Source organism: Camelus ferus, chromosome 12 (genome assembly GCF_009834535.1).
Source record: "Camelus ferus isolate YT-003-E chromosome 12, BCGSAC_Cfer_1.0, whole genome shotgun sequence".
In the NCBI taxonomy this organism is placed as follows: Eukaryota; Metazoa; Chordata; class Mammalia; order Artiodactyla; family Camelidae; genus Camelus; species Camelus ferus.
The window spans coordinates 36,799,474-36,819,531 of record NC_045707.1 but is presented as its reverse complement, the minus strand read 5'-3'; the positions used below and the strand labels follow the sequence as shown (position 1 = coordinate 36,819,531).

Here is a 20,058-nt window from a genome sequence, read left to right as displayed (position 1 = left end):
CAGAATGAGGAGTGGGCTTGAACTACTGACATTTGCCTTTCTGTCCCCTCACCCTGACAGTTGGCTTAAATAATTCAGCCCCTGTATATTGATACTGTTTTATTGTTCCCAATTTATTGTGTCATTGGCAGTCTTGTCTCTTCAGTGAGTTTATACACTACTTGAATATGTTTTCTTTTGCATCTCCAAAATGCCTAGCAGGGGTAGGAATACAGTAGGCACTCAATACGTGCTTCCAACTTGTTAACAACTACTCTTTGTTCAGGTCTCTGCTAAGACATCCTTTATGGATGATCTACATCAGTGAAGAGCCAGGAACTTCTGGCTCATCTTCTCCTACCATGGAACATGTATCATGTGGCTTTGTAGTTATGTGTGTAACAGTCTGTCTCCTTTGCTTAGACTGTGACCCTATCAAGGACAGGAAGTGTGTGAATTCTGTCCATCATTGTATCCTCAGCCCCTAACACAGCACAACACCTGCCTGCTTTGTTCATTGTCTCCTCAGTGACTGACACTTGCTAAGTTTACCTGTTAGTTATTGCCATAAGAATGCTGAGTAACAAACAACCTAAGTGTCTCAACGGTATATTAAATTAGCATTTGCTTTTGTGGGGCAGCTCTAAGCTGCAGGTTTGTACTAGATCTGTTCTATGTTTTTCTCACCCTTCTTAGACCAGCAGGCTAACCAGGGCATGTTTTTCTATGATGATGGTAAAAACACAAAAGAGCAAGTTCTTCTGCACAAGTGCTTCTTAGGCCTTTGGTTCCATCATGTCTCTTAACATACCTTTGGCCAAAGTTCATTAAGTCCAAAGTCAAGGAGCAAGGGAGCAAGTCTAGCCTATGGAGGTAGGGGAGATGAAGGGAACAGTGAATATTTCTGAATAATCGGCCGAGTAAGGTCTCAGGTTCTCGCTAAATGTTCATGGAATGGAAAGGAAGGAATGAAAATAGCTGGATTCCAGGAATTTCCCATCATACAGGTTACAAAAATCCATGGGACTCTACCTCCTGACATAGCTCTATGGAGAAAGCCAGAGCCTTCTCTAACAGATAACAGCCCAACCACCCAGAGTTAAGTTTGCTGGGCAGGTAAATCATGCCCTCAGGAGGTTGCCAGCAGAGACTTCCTGCAGGGCGCCCAGGGGCAGCAGCTGCCTCTGGGAGGGAGAATGGGACAGTGACCACTAGGTTCTCAAGAGGTGTCAGTGGACAGAATCCCTGGCAGGTCTGAGGAAATGATTTTTTGTCTCCTTTGGAAATGTCTGCATAAAGGTGAATGCTAGTGTGTTTGTTAAAATCAGCAGGTCAGGACATAGAGGAGACTTTTTAAAAGAACTGGACATTATTTCTAAGAGGATTCAAAGTCTTGGTTCCTATTTTGGCTTTGTGGTACCAACTCTGATGTGGTTTGAGGCTGGGCAAGGTTTTGTGCCCCCTCCTTTGGTTAGCTGAAATATAACAATATGTTTTCCTCTCATTCTCTCTCCCCTCTGACTGCAGGAGTGCTCTGCTTGCCAGACAGCCTGAACCTTCACAGAGACCCGCAGCGGACCAGCAAGCCAGGAGAGCTGCCCATGTTCAGCCAGTCCGAGCTGAGGACCATCGAGCAATCCTTGTTGGCCACCCGTGTGGGCAGCATCGCAGAACTGAGTAAGTGAACGCTGGTTCTCCTGCCCTTTCTATGCCCAAGTGGCCAGCTGCCTGCAGGACAGTGCTCTGTCACCAGCCAGGTGACTGCTTTTATTGAGCACCTGCTGTGTACACAAATCAGTGCTGATGGCCATGGGGAAAGCGAGGGCTCTGGAGTCAGGCTCTCCTCTGATGTAGGTCAAGTTCCTACCCTTTTCTAAGCCTCAGTTTCCTTTTTCTATAACATAGAGAAAGTCATAATACTTCACTTAGGGTGCAGTGGCTGTAATTCAGCAAGCTAATGCCCATAAAGGGGCCCCCACAGTGCCTGGCACACTGTAAATGCTGTTAACACTGTTGATTTCCACAGTGGGATCCACTGAAAGCATATGTCGAATCACATCTCTCCTTTGTTCAGAATCCTCCACTGACTCCCTAGCTGATCCGCAGGAAAAGCCAAAGTCTTCACAACTGTGTCCAGGCTCCCCTACCTGTGTCCCTCAGACATCTTTTTCCACTCTCTCCCGAAGCCCACTGAACTCCAGTCACACTGGCCCCTGGTGTTCCTTGAACGTAGCAGGCATACCTCAGGGCCTTTGCACTCACTGTTGCCACTTCCTGAACCACTCTCTTCCCCAGCTATCCACATAGCTTGTTCCCTCATTGACTTCAAGTCTCACCCAAATGTTACCTCTTAACGAAGCTTTCTCTGCCCACCCTATTTAAAATTAGAACACCCTGAGGACCCTTCTCCTACTTCACTGCTTTACCTTTCTCCCCAGAAGTTATCCTATGACATACTCTCTAATTTTTAATAACATCTCCACTGAGATATAATTCATATACAGTTCACCTACTTAAAATGTACCATCCAATGGCTTTTAGTATATTGGCCAAATTATGCAACCATAACCACAATCAATTTTAGAACATTTTCATCACCCCAACAAGAAACCTGATAACCATTAGCAATCACTGCCTTCCCCATTCCTTGAAGTCACATTCTATAGTTTACTCATTATTTTAAATAGTCTATTTCTCCCTACTACAGTATATTCTCACAGAGAGTAGAGATATTTGTTTTGTTCATTGATGTAAGCCCAACATCAAAAATACTGCCTGGCATGTAGCAGGCCCTCAGGAAATAGGGAGAAAGAGGGAGGGAGAGAGAGAAAGGGGCAGAAAGGTGGAGAGAGGAGAGGAATTGTCAGGAAGGTTGGGTTTTCCCAAGTTTGAGCAATGACTTGTCAGGCAGGCATCTCCCCTAATTCAGGGCTGAGCTCTCTGAGTCTGGCCAACCAGAGGGAAATAAAACTGTATATACTTGTGATCCAACTGATTGTCAAATGACATAGCTGTGTGTTAGTTCTGGGTGGGACTGGTACATTGATGTCAGAAATGCTAGAGAATGTTAAAGTATGAGTTGGTGTGAAATTCCAGAAAATTCTTAACTGTAAATGGATTCAGTTAAGAGCAACTTGTGCCTCTTCCCAAGTATTCCCAGTACACCCAGGACAGGCATCCTCCCTTGAGTATATGGCATGAGCCTCTGAAAAGGGAAGCAGTAGTTGGTTCAAGCCATAGGGGGTCCTTATGGTCACTAGAGTTACTTTCCTGGCACCTGAATTTAGAAATTGTGCTTCCATTTCCATAAAGCCGCTGAAATCATGAGATGCCTCCAATTACAGAGTTTTCAGCTACTAGTCAGTTGTATGATGGTTCTTACACTTTCAGGTGCTATGGACCCCTCTGGCAATCTGATGAAGCCAGTGGACTCTGCCTCAGAATAATATTTTTATTTTTTTAGTGGAGGTACTTGGGATTGAACCCAGGACTTCGCATATGCTAAGCATGCACTCTGCCACTGAGCTATTCCCATCCCCCAGAATAATATTTTTAAATGCATGAAATTTTATTTTTTCAGTGTAGGAGTTTATAAAGGAAGCTAATTATATTAAAATACAATTATTAAAATATTTTACCTAAATTTGGGTATAGTCATTCTAAGCTTTTTCATCAGAACATTATAAAACAAGATCTAGCAGCAGCTCTGATGACCCACTATTTTGAAGTAGTGATGTGTGTGAATGATATTTTGAGATACCTGCAACAATTGGGATGGGATAAGGAAATGTCTGCATTTTAATAGCTCCCCAGGGACTCAGATGTAGGCGATCCGAGCAGCCCCTGTTGGGAAACATCTTGAAGAAGAAATGCCATATTCTCTGGGACTCCGCAAATTTCTAAGACATGTCCATGACCTTGGAAATGCCGAATCTGCCTACAGTGTTGGTTCACATCTGCGTGGGCACAACCTGGGAAGAGGCCCCCACATGTTCTTCCCTAGGGTCTCAAAAGCTGGTCCTGGGATATTTTAAGGGCCCCTCCTAGCACCTGAGCTGGGGCTCTGCTTCATTCCAGTCCCTCTTGGAGGAAAGGCTTTGCTAAACAAATCTGCACTTCACCTTAGCAGGCAGACTGCAGGACCGGCTTGCTGCGTAAATTGTTTGTAAGGACAATTTGCTATTTAAATTAAACCCTGTCATTGTCGTTGAATGTTGACTTTTGCATATGAATTGTTGGCACACAAATGGGTGCTGCTAATTATGAGTGGGTTCCTTAACATTCATTAAGTCAGCCCCATAGAACGTATGCACGGAAACACGTTGATAAGCCACGTCGGGGACGGAAGGTAATAAAATTGCCTTTGTTTCTGATCTGACTATAATTGAACTTGCTTGCTCTGTGGTCTGAATCAATACAGCCTTTCCTTCTCTGTGTACATAGAGAGCTGTTCTTCATATTCAAAGGTTTCTCTGCGAGTGTGGATTCCAGAAAGCACTATTTTTCCAGCAAAGGGAGATGGAGAGGGTTTGTTCACAGCCATCCCTGTTCTTGAATCAGGCTGTTCAGGCTTGAGGGCAGAACCCCTGACTGTGGCTTTCTTAATAGCCAACAGTAATAATAGCAGCACCGATGTTACTGAGCTAGGGAACTATGAAAAATATCCGTGAGTTATTTCCAATGTAACCATTATTATCCACACTGACATAGGAACGGAAGCAAGAAAAGGATAAACAACTTGTCTAAGATCAAGCACCCTTGTAAGCTGATGGCTTGAAACTGAATCCAGTTCTCAAGGCAGAACTTCCACCCATCACCACTGGACTAGAGTCTGTCCAGGAGATATTTCTATATGTTCCAGGTGGAATGAGATCGCCCCTCTGTAAGACCAGAGTGTTGGTCAGATCTCTGTTCCTTCCAGGTCTGAGAATCTGCAGTTTGCTCTGTATGATGCATTGTGGATGCTCTCCTCAAAACCACTGGGAATGTGAAAATTCACAAAGGTTACCAAGTACCTTCCTCACCAAGTACCTAGGTGGGGGACCATCCTTGCTGGCTGAGACTTCTCCCTGTATACCTCCTGCCTCCGTCCTCAGGGCATCATACTAAAATCCAGAGCTATCTCCATCAGTGATGATGTCCAGAGCACTTTCTTTGTTCAGACCATTATGGCTTGGGGTGAAAGATACATCCACTATTTCCAGACCACCTACTGTGTGCCACATGCTTTAAATACATTCAAGGTATTTTTATTCCCATTTCACAGGTAAGAAAACTAAGACTTGGAAGGATATGTGTTTTACCCAAAGCCACACAGCCAGTAAGTGGCAGTCACAATTCAAACCTAGTTTGTTCCTTTTCTATCCTGCTGTGCTGTGTCTAGTTTAGCTTTGCATTCTAGGCACCTAACAGTCTCCCGTAGCTGGGGAATATCTGTTGAATGTGAAATGAATAAATGAATGACACACAGTGAACTAGTCTGTGAAATAAAAGCCAGAGAAAATGCTACAGGTGAAGGGAACGCTTAATGAAACTCTTGTCAAATATTAAATATTCTATTGAACTGAATTTTGAACTCAGAGAACTAGAACTGAACCTCTGTATGTCTCAATTATTTGAATGCGAAGCTAAATCAGGATAACACAAAGGTCAGTTTGGACTGACACAGGTTGGTGATTCTTGGCCGTGAGCTGTAGGAAATTCACAAGGTGATGAGCTGAACTTCACAGTTGACTTAGAGTCTGGCTGGCAGACTTTTTACCTGAACCAGGCAGGAGTAGGTCTAGGGGAAGCAGAGCCACTCTGTCTCCCACACTGAGGCCACAGGGAAAGCAGGGGCCCTGGCTATTCTCACTTTTGAACCAACTGCATTTGGTTCCATCAATGCCACATTTCTGTCCTCTGAGATCTTGTTGAAGCTCTTCTGCCCAACGCCTCGCCTTGCCCCCAAGTTCCCAATTACAATCAAATTGGACAGTCATTAATTAGAATAATTGCTTTCTGTTGTTTAAAGAGAAAAAAATCAGGGCTTCATCAAAAAATGCCTCTTTGTTTTTTCTTTTCACACTAAACTATGAATTTGTTGTTCCCACTCCATGAGTCAATCAAAACAGGGCCATTAATTTACAACTTGTGCATAAAAAGAGTTTCTGGATTGTCTTTCCACAGTATCACCAGAAAAAAAAATAACCCTTATTGCTTGGACAAGGGGCTTTCTCGAATGCAAATGGGCTCTTTTCAGAAGGTCCTCCTGCCTCCAGCCCCTATAATGCACCTGTGACCCTTTCACGTGATAAAGTGGCCACTGACCTCTTGGTATTTCTTGAATACTCCACTCCACCACAGGGCTTTTGCACTTGCTGCTCCTTCTGCGTGGAAAGCTTTTCCCTTGATACTGACCAAGCTCCTCCCTCACTTCATTCAGGCCACTGCTCAAATGTCACGTCCTCATAGAGACCCTCCTATGACAGCCCCACTCACCCCTCCCTCCATCACTGCTTTCTTTCCTGCTTTAATTTTCTTCATAGCACTTAGCACCATCTGACATACTATATATTTATTTATTTGTTTATTTTCTGTCCACCCCACCAAGACTGCAAACCCCATAAGAATGAAGACTTATTTTTAAATGTCATTGACTGTATCCCCAGTGCCTAGAACAATGTCTCAATGAACTCGATAAATATTTGATGAATGAATGAATGCATGAATGGTAAGTTTCCTGCTGGACCCAGAGTTCAGTCTTCTGTTGTCTCATCCCTGTTCCTCCAGCTCTCCTCCTTAAAAACAAATCTCATTACTTTGTACTAATGACCTGGATAATACGTGGTCTTTCTTTTCTTTCTTTTTCAAGGGGAGGGGATTTTTGGTGAGACAAGTTAAACTGCAGTTTATGGTGCTGGAGAGAGCCTTGGTTTCTTTATCTGTGCTGTGTGACCTATGACAAGTGACTTGATCACTCTGATTCACAGTTTTGGATGAGGGTGATGATACCTCCTTCCCTAGGGTTGTGGGAGGTTTTGAAAACATAGTATATAGTAAGTAAGTATATAGTCTGTGGATGAAATGATGAGCAGGGCAGGAACTGAGAGTGCTGTCATGGCACAGGTTTTGGCAAAAGGATCCCACCATTGGAATGTGTGGCTCTTTGTCCCAGGGGGCGTCACATCTGCATGCAGGAAGATGGCTTAATGAGAACTTCACTGATAGCCTGAGTCTGGAAGGTTAGAGCGTTTTCCAAAGGGTGGCACAGGACACAATCGTAGGTGATACACAAAACATTTCTATTTTTAATTGCTGTGAATTTTTATGAGTACTAGAAAAATACTGGTTTTCTTTTTATGGCACTGATATGAAGTTTCCTTTGAAAATGCATTTAGTTGTGTGAAAGAATTTTAAGGGAAAATATTAAGTAAATAAATTGTACTGCAGCATACAGATATGTGAGAATTTACAATGGTGATTCCCAGACAGCTGACATTTGGGGAACCTGGTTGTAAGTGGGCGCTCAAGTAGACTCCTAGAACCAAACTCCAGCCACCAAAGCTCAGTGCATCTAGCGACAAATGGATTTGTTGTTTTGGGCTCATGAAGCTGGCAGGTGAAGCAGCAGATAGCACATATGTAGAGCAGGATTTGAAATGGAGCTGGCGATTGCAGAATCAGTGCGCCAATTCCATCTCCTTTAGCCAGCCCTCATCAGAGACATCCTTTAAGTCTCTGATCAAGATACTGGGCTGATAACGATGATAATGATGGTGATGACGATAGTGATGATGATGATGATGAAAATGATGATGGTGATAGTGATGACAGAAATGATTGTGATAGTGAAAATGATGATGGTGGTGATAACAATGATGATACAAAGAAGAAATAATGCTGAATGCTTATTAACTTAGGATGTGCCAGACCTATTCCAAGTGCTTTAAGTGATTTATATGATTGCTTCATTTAATACTATGAGGTAGATACAATTATTATCTCCATTTTTTCAAACGAAGAAACCAATGCTAGGTACTTTATATGTGTTATAAATTTAATCCACACAACACATTCACTCAGTCATAATCATCCCCATATACAGAGACCTTAACTCACCCGGGACCAGGCCACTTATCAGTGGCAGGTAGGAGGCTCAGACTCAGTCTGACTCCAGAGAGCTTGTTCCTAACCACTACACTACACTGCTTCTTCAGGAACAGGACAATGAATGAGTCATGGTCTCTGCCTGTGAAGCTCAGTAGCGGAAGCCGACATGTGGGCAATTAGAACGCATCTGAATTAAACAAGTAGCACGTTGGACTTTATTAGCAGGTGTTGTGGGTACACAGGAGAGATTGATTCTGATGGTGGGGGCATCCTGGAGGGCTCCATGGAAGAAGTGGCATTTGATCACAGCTTTGAAGGTCTTTAGTAGCTGGGAGAATGAAGGGAAGGGTGCTCTAAACAACAAGAACAAAAGCATGGAACCTAAAGTACAGAGCAGGCCAAATGATGTTTTGAGAAGATGGTTAGCCCAACCAAGGCCAAAGCCTTCCCAGTGTCTTGGGGAACTGGAAGAGTGGTGCAGGGGGGCCCCAGACTTGGATCCTCTTCTCCTCTCCACTCCCTTTTGATTTTTCTTGTTTTGAGCATTTTTATGAGTACTCTCAAAATGAGTGTACCCCAACCTGACCCTAGATGGAAGGTACAAGAAAATAAACACTACCTCGGTAAGCTTATCATTTTGATAATCCCAAGTAGCACATGCTGTAAGTCAAAATTTGGAAATGACAGAGAAGTTGGAAAAGAATGTCACCCACAATTCCAGGAGGCAGAGAAATCCTTGGTCAACAATTTGATGTTTTTTCTCTAATATTTTCTCAGTGCATGTTTTTTCTAATAACATAATCCTGATCACACTGTATGCAATTTTGAATTTCACTTTTTTTTCCCCACTTACCATTTTAACATGAGGTTTTTTTTTTATTTATTGCAGCTCTATGTAAATATCTTAAATAACATTTTTAAATAATTTTTAAGAATAAGCTTATTCTTTTGTCATATACCAGAGTTTATTTAACCATGCTCTGATTTTTAAACACTTGTTTCTTTGTCAAACTTTGGATCCTGTAAATAAGGTTTGGGTGAAAAATCCTTGGGCATGAGGATTTTGCTGCATTTTCATTGTAACATTGGGACAGAGTCCCAGAAGTGGAATTATTGAATTAAGGGTAAGGAGCATTCATTAAACCTTGGCAACATAATCCCGATTGCCTCATCGTGGACTCGGAGCTGGCCACAGCTGCAGTGGGCTATCTCTGAAAGGACTCAGGTCAGTGTAGGGTGAAGAGCACAAGCATTAGAGACAGACAGATCCAGGTTGGAATCTTTTCTCTCTCTTACTAACCTTGTGAACTTGACCCTCAGTTTCTTTATAGTAAAACAGTGTTTCTCAACCTGGGCATTATTGACATTTGGACTAAATTCTTTGTTGTAAGGACAGATCTGTGTTTAGCAACATCTCTTACCTCTACCCATTAGATTAAGTAGCAGCACCCCCACCGCTGGAGATGACATCCAGAAATGTCTCCAGATATTGCCAGGTGTCCCCTGGGAGGCAAAATCACCCTGGTTGTGGATCACTGCTGTAAAGTTGAAATAAGATAACACATACCCTAAAGAATCTTGTGAGGATTAGGAACAGTGCATGTGAGGTGCTTTTTCAGTGCCTGGCACAGTGTCGGCGTTTATCAAACAGCAGCTATTACTGTCGTTCACATTAATAGTGACAGTGACGTTTCCCCCTGCGGGATGCCACAGAGAGGAGTCCTGGGAGAACACTCTGAATCAGCTTGGAGGCCACTCTGGGGTCTCTGGGGCTTTGATTCTTTGGCCAGGCACCTAGCAGTGCCTCTGTCTTCTCCTTCCAGTGGTCACAGTGTGGCCCACTATTTAGAAGCAGAATTGCTTCTCAGGTCTTCCTGATGGAAGCCTTTCTCTCTTCACTTCCCCTCTGCTCTCCCATGCTGTTTCTTCCAGGAGGACAGAGAGTGTTGAGATGGGTCAGTTGTCGGGGATCTCTCATCCTTCCAGCCGCACCCCCTGTGCGTGAGGTCAGCCCACCAGCAGTTTCTCAGAACTTGCCCCTCTAAGTGCAAATTCACTAGAAATCCAGCCCCTCTGAAAAGCTCACCGGTGCTATGTGAGAGTCCCAGGCGGCACCTCACATGTTGTCACCCCTTCTTGCTGCCCTGCTGTGGCTCAGCCTGAGGCCTTGGCTGCCCGAGAAACTTCATGAAACCTTAGATCTTGCCTGTGGCTGAGGCGACCCTGACATCATAGCTGCGGACAGCTATGGAAAGTCTCCTGTCCTTTCCAGGCTGTTGCCATCAGCCCTGCCTCCTGCAGCCTCGGGGGCTCATTCCCACTCTGTGCCCACCAAGGATGCTGTTACCAACAGAGGCCAGTTAAACAAGTGCTGAGCTATTCCGCCAACTCTGGGTGCACCCAAGCCAGCAGTGATCTTTGGAGCTCCTGATGTGTTTATGCTGCCACCAATGAAGAGAGACTCCCTTCTACCTTCAGGGAGCCAGGGTGGCACGGCCACTAAAAGCGTGTGCTCTACTCCCAAATGGCAGCAGTTTGAAGCCCAGTTCTTGCACCCAGTGGCAGTATGATTTCAGCCAGATCCTCTCCCTGTGCCTTCTGTTTCCTCATTTGTAAAATGGAGATGTTATCAAGACAAACCTCACTGGGTGTGTGGCACTCAAGGGGGCATATATATAAAGTTCTTAGAACTGCTCTGAACACAGGAAATGCCAGATGTGTGTTTGCTGTTATCCTCCACAGCATCATTCCATGGCCCCCGAGCTGAGCTGCCCAGGCTCCTACTCCTTTCCATGGTTTTCAGGGAAAAGCTCTTTCAGCTCTGCTGGGGGCTGAGCAGAGGGTCTGATCTGAGAGACTAGGTTTCTCTTGGGTCCAGAACCAGCTTCACAGCCTACCACATTGCTGATTATCCTTGTGCGCCTGCCCAGGATCTCTTTCCTTAGGATGATTTTCCTTCAAGAGTGGTCACTTATGCAGATGGACTTGTCAGCCCCTCTCCCCGCCACCCTACTCTTGCAGGCCCATCAGACTCTGGGAACCCTGAGCTGGAAACTGCTCCATCTGCAGAAGTGGACCCACCTCCCAAGCCCCCACCCACCAAGGCGGCCCCACCCTGGAATCTACAATGGCATATACCTTGGGAGACTTGGGATTTAAGCCTCAGATTCTTCCCCAGGGTTCTTCAAAGACCACACCCAAAGGTAGATTCCAGATCAGTGCCTGTTTGGAGATTCTATGCTGTAATGATGAAGAACACGAGCCCTGGAATCCAGGTTGGAGTCACCTGCCGCTTCCTGAGTGACACCTGGATAAATTTACCCTTCCACCTATTTCCCCATCTCTGAAGTAGGTGCAGTAGTATCTGACCCATGCTGCTCTTCCATAAATTAAACCATAAAATGTATCTCAACAGCCTGAGACTGGCAGGAGCTCAGTATATTGTGATTCCTGCCTCTGTGCCTCCTGCCCTCTATTCTAGGTCAGCGTCCTCATCAGGAACTTCAAAACATTGTCATTGTACTTGATCCCACCCTGGACCTGGTGTTTTCTTCTAGATTCCTTCTCAACTTGTACTGACTCTGCTCTCTTATTTGGACCAGTGACTGGAGCAGCCCCTTATTAGAGTGGACTGACGAGACTGGCTGGAGGCAGGAACCAGGCTTCCTGTTTTCTCCCTGCCAGGAAGTGAGATCCCTAACAGATGAAAGGGTAGAGAGAAAAGGGAGGAAGAGGCAACTAAGGACCTAAATGCACCCCAAAGGGATGCCTGGAGCGTAGATTCCTTTAAAAGTCAACTCCAGCATGAGGTGGCAAATCAGACTCTGGGCTGGGACACTGGCAGGACTGGCCTTCAATGTCCCAAACCCCCAACTTCTCAGTCCCCCAACCAGAAAGGAGGAAGAGTAGGCAGGACATGAGCCTTAGAGCTGCCGATTTAGTGCCTACAATGTGACAGGTACTTCCTTATTTGCACTTAACCTTCACAGCCACCTGATGGGGAAGTAGCATTTCTTCACCTGAGAGGGTCATTGACCTGCTGGTGATCACACAGATCAGTGGCAGATCTGGGATTTGAATTCCTTCACCTGACTCCTACCTAACTTTAAGCAGTGGTTCTCCACATTTTCCATCTGCAGGTCCCCTTGAGTTTCCTGCCCATCTTCCTCTAAAAGAGAATTTCCTTCTCTAATTCTGTCAGGGATTTCTTGGGTATATTTTCCTGCTGTGGGAAATGGAGAGCAGGAGGGGCAGGCTCTGGGTTAGGCTTGGTCAGAGGTAGAGGGATGTCAGGAAACATTCCCCTACTGCTGTCTGTTTACCCTCTGCATCTGTTGTCTGGATTTTATACTGGTTAGGTCATTCTGATTAGGTCTTAGGACTCTGACAATGTGGAAGTTTCCTTTCCTCTGACAACCCCTATCAGAAATAGTGACCACCTGGAATCATGTCTTGAGAAGGATTTTAAGGCTCCATCTAATTCAGTGGATAAGAGCTCTGAGATTGATTAAGTATGTCTGCCAAGGACATGGAATGGAAAGAGGAGTATTTGCCATTTCTGCCCTCAGCTGGGAGCTCATCTCTGTAGTCGACTCCCATAAAGTGGGTGAATAGTTCTCTGTCAATCTTCTTTTGAGGAAGTGGCCCCTCCCTCAGACATGAAATGGGGGCCTAGAAGGCAGGCTTTAGACCTTCAGAGGAGAAACTCCTGCCTCTGACTGGGCCTCACTTTCTTGGGTTTGGATTTTAGGTAAAAGTGTCATGTTAAAAGGTAACCAGGCCCTGCAGGCCTGCTTTCGACTGGGGAGTGAGGGATTGGGAATAGGGGAGACAATCTCCCACCCCACCAGGGGCTAGAAAGGGGCCTTTACATTCCAGTAAGAGTTGATGTTTCAGTCATGAGTCTGAAGGCAGAATTCCTTCCTCTTTGAGGTCCTGTCTTTTCTCCTAAGGCCTTCAACTGATTGGAGGAGGCCAACATTATGGAGAGTTATCTGCTTTATTTGCAATCTACTGATTTAAATGTTAATCACATGTAAAAAGATAGCTTCATGGCAACCTCTAGACTAATGATTGACCAGCCAACTGGGCACCACAGCCTCGCCCAGTTGACACAAAGAACTAATCATCACAGATATCTTAGACAAGTGTCTCCTCAAATGTGGGATACCTCCCACTGTGGGTGAGCTGATTTCAAGTGGAAAAGGGCAGTGCATTAAGTAACATTGGTCATGGAGTGATTCGATTAAATTCTGGTTTAATTTTGATGGCTCTAAGAGGAAAGTCTTCATGTGATATGAGCCCCTAACACCTTTCTAACACTTGTTATTTATTACAAAAGAAAGCAGGGCCAGAATTCAGCTATAAACTCATTGCACTGTTTTGTTTTCATCAAATTAACTTTCAAAATGACCTTCTGTTTCTGGCAAGAGATACCAATTTTTCATCAAGTGATGCTGATTTTCCATTTATGGCAGTGATATAATGTTTCCTTTTAGATATATGTATTTTTTTAAAAAAACAAAATTGAGTCCATTTAAAATTAAGTAAATAATGGTGCAGGTGGGTACAGCTACACTCATGAAGTTCACTTAACAAGCAACCCAAATTTAGAAAACACCATCTTAGCCAAAAAAAGTCAGGGCTTCAGGCCCAACCAGCCTCCTACATGAAGATCTTCCCTCCACGGCCAACCTGGGTGTGTGCCAGTTTGGTTTGATTAAGACGAAGTCTGGTTTCCTTCGGAGAAAGCATGAGAGAAACTAGAGTGTTCCCAGGGTTTTGAAAAGAGTAAAACAAGCCCCTCAAGGAGTGTGGTTACGTGCATGGATTCTGGAGCCAGACTGCCTTGGGTTCAAATCCTGGCCCTGCCGCCCATAGCTGTGCAACCTTGAGAAGTTATTTAACCTCTTTGGGCCTCTGTTTCCTCCTCTATAAAATGGGTTCATAAAGGTACACTACTTTATAGGGTGTTGTGAGAATTAAATGAATTAAAGTGCTCAGAACTGTGCTGGCAAATTTAGGACTGAGTTGCTATTGTTGGGAAAGACCTACAAAAAGAACATTCTAACCCAGTGCCCTAAATGCTGTAACAAGGAAAAGACAGTGTGATAACAGACAGGGGAATAAGGGAGATTCCAGAATGGTTTCCTGGTGAAGTTAATATATGAGCTGATACCTGGATGATCAGTAGGAGTTAGCCTGGAGAAGAGGAGAGAGAGAATGTTCTGGATAAAGGAATAGCATAGGCACAATAGACACTATAGACCATTCCTGTGACTACAGTGAAGGCAGTATTGGCCACAGCAGAGGATGTGACAAAGGGGATGTCCTGAGGTGAGGGAGGCTGGAAACAGACATGGACAAAGGGCTTTGGGTGCCTTGTAGAAACATTGGGTTCCAGAAGGGCGGGACTGGGATTATCTTAGCAGCACTCTGTGCTTGAAGCAGCTCCCCAAACCTGCTAAGCCCTCGACAGTCGTGTGGTGGATGAACAAGTGCTTTCCCCTCTGCTTGATGTGTGGCCTGGAGGACCCCTGGGACCACTCCCATTGAACGAGGGAATGCCAGGATCAGAATCTCTGCAGAGATCTTCAGGCACATCTCTGCAAAGTCTTGGCTGCCTGCAGAATCTGAAATCTTACTTCTGTCCACAGGTGACCTGGTGTCCCGAGCTATGCATCACCTGCAGCCCCTCAACGCCAAGCACCACGGAAACGGCACCCCCCTGCACCACAAGCAGGGTGCGCTCTACTGGGAGCCTGAGGCCCTGTACACCCTTTGCTATTTCATGCACTGCCCGCAGATGGAGTGGGAGAATCCCAATGTGGAGCCCTCCAAAGTCAACCTCCAGGTGGAAAGGTAAGACTTGTGTTGGCCTTGGATATCCAAAGAGAAGTGCTCCCCTCTGGCCAACACCACCTTGTGGTGGGTGGGTACTGCCTCTAGGGAGGTGCAGCGGTTGGGGAGGGATGCTGGGGGTCAGAACTGCCCTGTTTCCAAAAACTCGCAGGAGGGGTCCAGATGGGACTCTTGTGGCTGAGTAGATATCTGACACCTGGGTGGGATCTTTGAAATGGCTTTGCATAGGCCTGGTCCAGTTTGGGATAAAAGTGACTTGGGTCAGAAGAGTGGGTCTGCAAATTCAGGAGGGATAAGGGCCTCTGTCGTGCTGGGGCGGGATGGAATGCTTCTTTGTGGAGGCAGTTTGGGGGGATGCCAGCTCCTTGGATGGGAAATGTCTTATATTCATTTCATCCTGGCTACCCTGGTGACTCCAGGGGGAAACCGTAACACCTGCTCAGCCAGAAGTGGGCCTCTCAGGTGGGTGGGAGCATAGCTGTTCTGTGAAGCAGAATCCTCACGACAGAGAAGGAAGGGAGGGCTTCTGGGGAGGGGAAGGTCCCTCTACCTGGCTTCTGCTGCTTCTGAGCGCCATCTCTCCACTTCCCAGTGCCTCAGCCTCGCCATCTGTCAACCAGTAGCTGAATTAAGCAGTTCCAAGTTTCCCTTCTACCTGGAAAACCCCAGGATTCTCTGTGGTTAGTTTCACCCTCTCAGAGGCAGGGTGTCCAAACCACCATCAGGAGAGAAGGCTGCCTGGAGGTGTCCCCTCTTCCTCTGGGAACAGGTCCACAGAGCTCATCTCCCCTCAGCATCTTACAAACCAGCCCCCCCCCCTTCTTGTATCCACAGGCTTGTTCACTCTAACTACTGCAGTAGTAACCTTGTTTATCAAGGGTGATTAAAAGAGCAGGCTCTGTGATCTAGACTTCTGGGTTCAAATCCAGGCTCTTCCAATTCAAAAACAGGATGTCTTGGAAAAGTGCTTTAACCTCCCTGTGCCTCAGTTTTTTCATCTACAAAATAGGGCTACTAAGAATAAATCCTTCATAGGGCTGTTTAAAAATTGAATGCAATAAATGTCCCCTTTTATTATTGTTGGTGTAGATATTTTCTAAACACAGCTGAACAACTCCCAATTTGGGCTCAATGCAGTTTTCTTTTCTCTGTTAAATGGTTCCAAGTGGTTTTGAAATTCTCATTGGATGTTCTGTTTCTGCCAGGATGAATTGGGCTTAATTTGGCTCCTAAATGGTGTCTCTTGACTTTCAGTTAAGAGGATGGAGTTTAGGCAAGACAGAAGTTGCCTCTTTTTTTTTTTTAAAGAATCCCAAGTTAGCATCAATATTTCACTGCAGTCTGGGATTAACTACTTAATCAGGGGAGGGGATTACTTACGTCTTCCGCTATCCAAATCAAATCAGTGGGTACACTGTGCATATTTACATGTGCCAAACATGCTCAAGGTGGAGCGGTGGCAACATTCCCATGGTCCCTGGGCAGAAAACAACCTCAGTCAGACGCACCAAGACTTTGCTTTCTATGAGTGGGAATTGTGATGGCTGAGAGGATGGAAACCATTGGCCTCAGCCTTTGGGATATCTAGTTCTTCAGACCCCACTGCCACCCCAACAGCCTGTACCAAAGGACAGTTTCTCTGACTCACCTCCCTCATGTCCTCTTTAATTCCCACCTCTATGTAGATGCCCACCACCCCCATCTCCAGCCAGATATCACCTCCTCTGAGCTACCGAAACTTGTTCAACCCAGCCTTCCAGTTTCCACTGTCAAATCTCACACTCTCAGGATGGTTCTTCTTCTCAGGGCACCTTATTCTTTTCTGCCCAACACTATATGTGTGTGTGTGTATATATTTGCTTGTTTATTGCCTATGGGCTTCGTGAGGGCACAGAACATGTCTGTTTTGGTTGTCACTCCACACCTAATGGCAAGCTTAACATCTGGTATATATCATGAAGTCAATAAATATTTGCAGAACGAAAGAATGGACAGAGCTATCTAGCTGGACAGAGCCATCTAGCTGCCTTTGTAACATTTCCATCAGGAGTGCTCACAACCACCTCGAAACTAAAGCCAGCATCTTTCCCCCTAAAACGAACTATTCCTCCTTTATCCCCAGTCTCTAAGAATGGCATCACCATCAACCCAGTCACCCAAGTCAGAAAACTGGGACTCAATCCTTCCTCTCCTTCACTCCCTCCTACAACCAGCTGGTCAGCAGGTCTTGTTGATGCTATGTCTCGGTGCCATCTCTTATTTCTCCAATCCTTCCTCCCCAGACTGTGGCTACCGCATGGTTCAGGCCCTCGTTCTCTCATACTACACTTGATTTCTAAATGATCTCTCTGGATGTGAAGCTTATTATTCTCTGGCCAGCTCCATCCTCACGGCCACCAGACCGAAACTTCTAAAATATAAATCTCACCTTGTGACATGCCCCCTGCCCCCAACTCAACACGGTTGCATGGCTCCCGTTATATTTTCTATTATGCAGTTTCCATCTTCCCTTCTTGAATCTATTTCAGGATTCAGAGTGTAGTTGAAGTGGCTATAAGTCTATGGAGACTGTCGGAGGATTTCAAACTTTCTGGGACAAGTTTTAAAGAGGCATGAGCTGCAAGAGAAAGCCAAGTAAAGAGAACATGTCCCAGAATTTGTTGAAGTCACTTATCTTGGTCTTTCCATTCCTTCTTGATTGAATTTTCAGGGACAACACAAAATGGAAAGTGGAACTTGTCATTTTTTGAGTTCTGTTGACTTTGGTCCTCTGGAAAGAGTATGGATTTGGGAGTCAGATCAACCTTTGGGTTTGTATCCCAGCTCTGCTTCTTCTAGTTCTGAGACCTTGAGTGAATCATTTCACCCCACTGAAACTCTTCTCAGCTGTAAAGTGAGGGCAAGACCAGACTCCTGGGACTGGTGTGAGCAACAAATTAGATATTGTAGCTAAGACATCAGTGCCATGCCTGACATAAGGGGGTGCCCCTCACCGTCCCCCCCAAAAAAGTGACTAATATTATACATCTACTTTTTATTTTTGTTTTTTGGCTTTTAAATGCTATTATCATTGTCCCTAAAGAAGCCTGTGTGTGGTTCCTTCTAGATAAAAAGCTGTTTCTTCCCATTTTGTGATAGAATATGCACTGGTGTTCATTAGCATCTGAAAACACACAGGGAAGGGCTTCAGAGGAGAGCAGGCTCTAACTGTTTTCATTCTGTGTTTACACCAGCTTCGCACTAAAACTTACAAACAAGACACTTCCAGCGGGAGGGAAGATTTAAATTTGGAGCTCTTTTCTCTCTTTCTGTCTCCTGGCCCCGCCCCCCCAAATCAAACAACATCTCCTTGACTGTTTGTCTCTATTCTGGTGAATTTCAGTAAGGCCGTGTACTTATATGGTTTTCCATAGATGCTAAGCTCTTCAGGAACAGGGGCTGAATATTATGTACTTTTTTCCCATCCCAGCAGAAAGCCTGGGACACATTTGTTGACTGAAATATGGATTGTTTTGTGCCTCAAACCACCTCTGCTTGTCAGAGAGCCTTTCTTGGCTGGAGTATTTGGAACACAGCCACCATGTACCATTTTACTCTTTGATGTGGACCCGGCTTTCAAGTTGCTACATTTGTTTTGGATAGTTTCATTTTTCATTGCAGGGTTTTGATGAAGCTCAGTGCCAGTATGAAATTTCTGTAGTTTAAGTTTTTCCAGAATTTTGGTCACTATTTTTTGAGCATCTAAAATCATCCAGTTCCCTCAGATACTTTTATTTTTTAAAAAAACTCAGATGAATTTTTAAGATTACAATTAGGCAATATTTCTTTTCCAAACAGTAATGCTAAATATAAACACCTTAATTTTGAGGGTAGAGGCCATAAGAGACTTCTGTTTTTTAATAGAAGCATCTTAAATCTATAAGACTTTCCTCCCCAATATCATTACTGGAAATACTAGGGATTCCTAGATGTGTTTGGCCATGGATGATTTCAGTAATTTGCTACCACAAATGAAAAAAGAGTAGGATAAATAGAAGTATTTTGTCACCTGAAGTAGCTGGTAATGCCTGAGAGAAACAGTGATCAGCTTCATGTAGAGGACTAGACAATTAGGTAGCTCTATTCTGCCCCAGTCTCACAGAAAACAAACCAGAATTTGTACCTAGGCTGTGGCAGCCCTCACCCCTTTTGTAAGCAGAGCTGTGCAAGTAGATGTGGTAGATGGTCTACCAGGGGAATCTCAACCACAGACATGAGTATACAATCACCAGTCACCAACTATTTGAGGAAAACTAATGGGAGAAACAGAACAGTCTTAACAAATGGAAGAATTTACACTTGAGGAAAAGGAGTTAATAAAACAAATTTAACAGACATTAGAAGCTAATGGTACCCAAACACATCTTCCAAGAAACCCTACCAAAAGATCACCCCAGCACATCAGTATGTGACAAGTGATATTCAGATTTTAATGGAGTACAATAGACATACTCAGGGTTATGCAAAATTTCCAGTATTCTAGTTATAACACTTCCCATTCTTTCCCACTAAGGAATGTATATCAAAACGCAAGTAGGCAGAGATATCCTTGATATAAACAGCACTACTAGTAGGAATGCTTCATTGCAAAAGTTGAACTTCCTTAAAGCAGAAAGAAAACCTCTGAGAGGCCCAGTGTAGGCAGAGGGTTACCAAATCGTTTTCCCTCCTGCATAAGAATTTGATCTTGGACTAATTCTCTAGCTCTGTTCCCCTAGAAACCTAATAAAAATTGCAGTTTAACTGTGTTACTAAGCAACATTGCTTATGGTCAAAATGACCCTAGATTGGTGCATTAGATCTGGCCTTGTAGTACTATAAATACTTGATAAATACCCAAAGCTTTGGGCTTCCTTGAATTTACTGATTCTTATAACTGGCAATGTCCCTTTCAGGGACCTTGGAAGCTATGTCTCTGGAGTTGTTACAAAAGATATTGGGGCTCATGAAGCAGGGCAGTTCCCACAAACACCCGAGTGGATCTCATCTCTGTGCACCTGGGTGTCACCTGGGCAGAAGATAGCTCCAGGATGGCTGGATGAATTGTTATAAGAATTCCCACTAAAGGAAACATCTGATGTTGTCCTG

The 20,058-nt window shown here is 44.6% G+C and overlaps 1 protein-coding gene across 10 annotated transcripts in view; it reads left to right on the top strand.

Annotated features, from left to right (window-relative positions):
* The window catches only part of BTBD11 (BTB domain containing 11), a 445,015-nt gene that overhangs the window by 326,397 nt on the left and 98,560 nt on the right, over positions 1–20,058 (top strand). For all 10 annotated transcript variants that reach the window (XM_032493388.1, XM_032493389.1, XM_032493393.1 and 7 more), the window contains 2 exons: positions 1,507–1,656; positions 14,727–14,931. In XM_032493388.1, the coding sequence (XP_032349279.1) occupies positions 1,507–1,656; positions 14,727–14,931 (355 nt within the window). The remainder of the gene's footprint in view (positions 1–1,506; positions 1,657–14,726; positions 14,932–20,058) is intronic.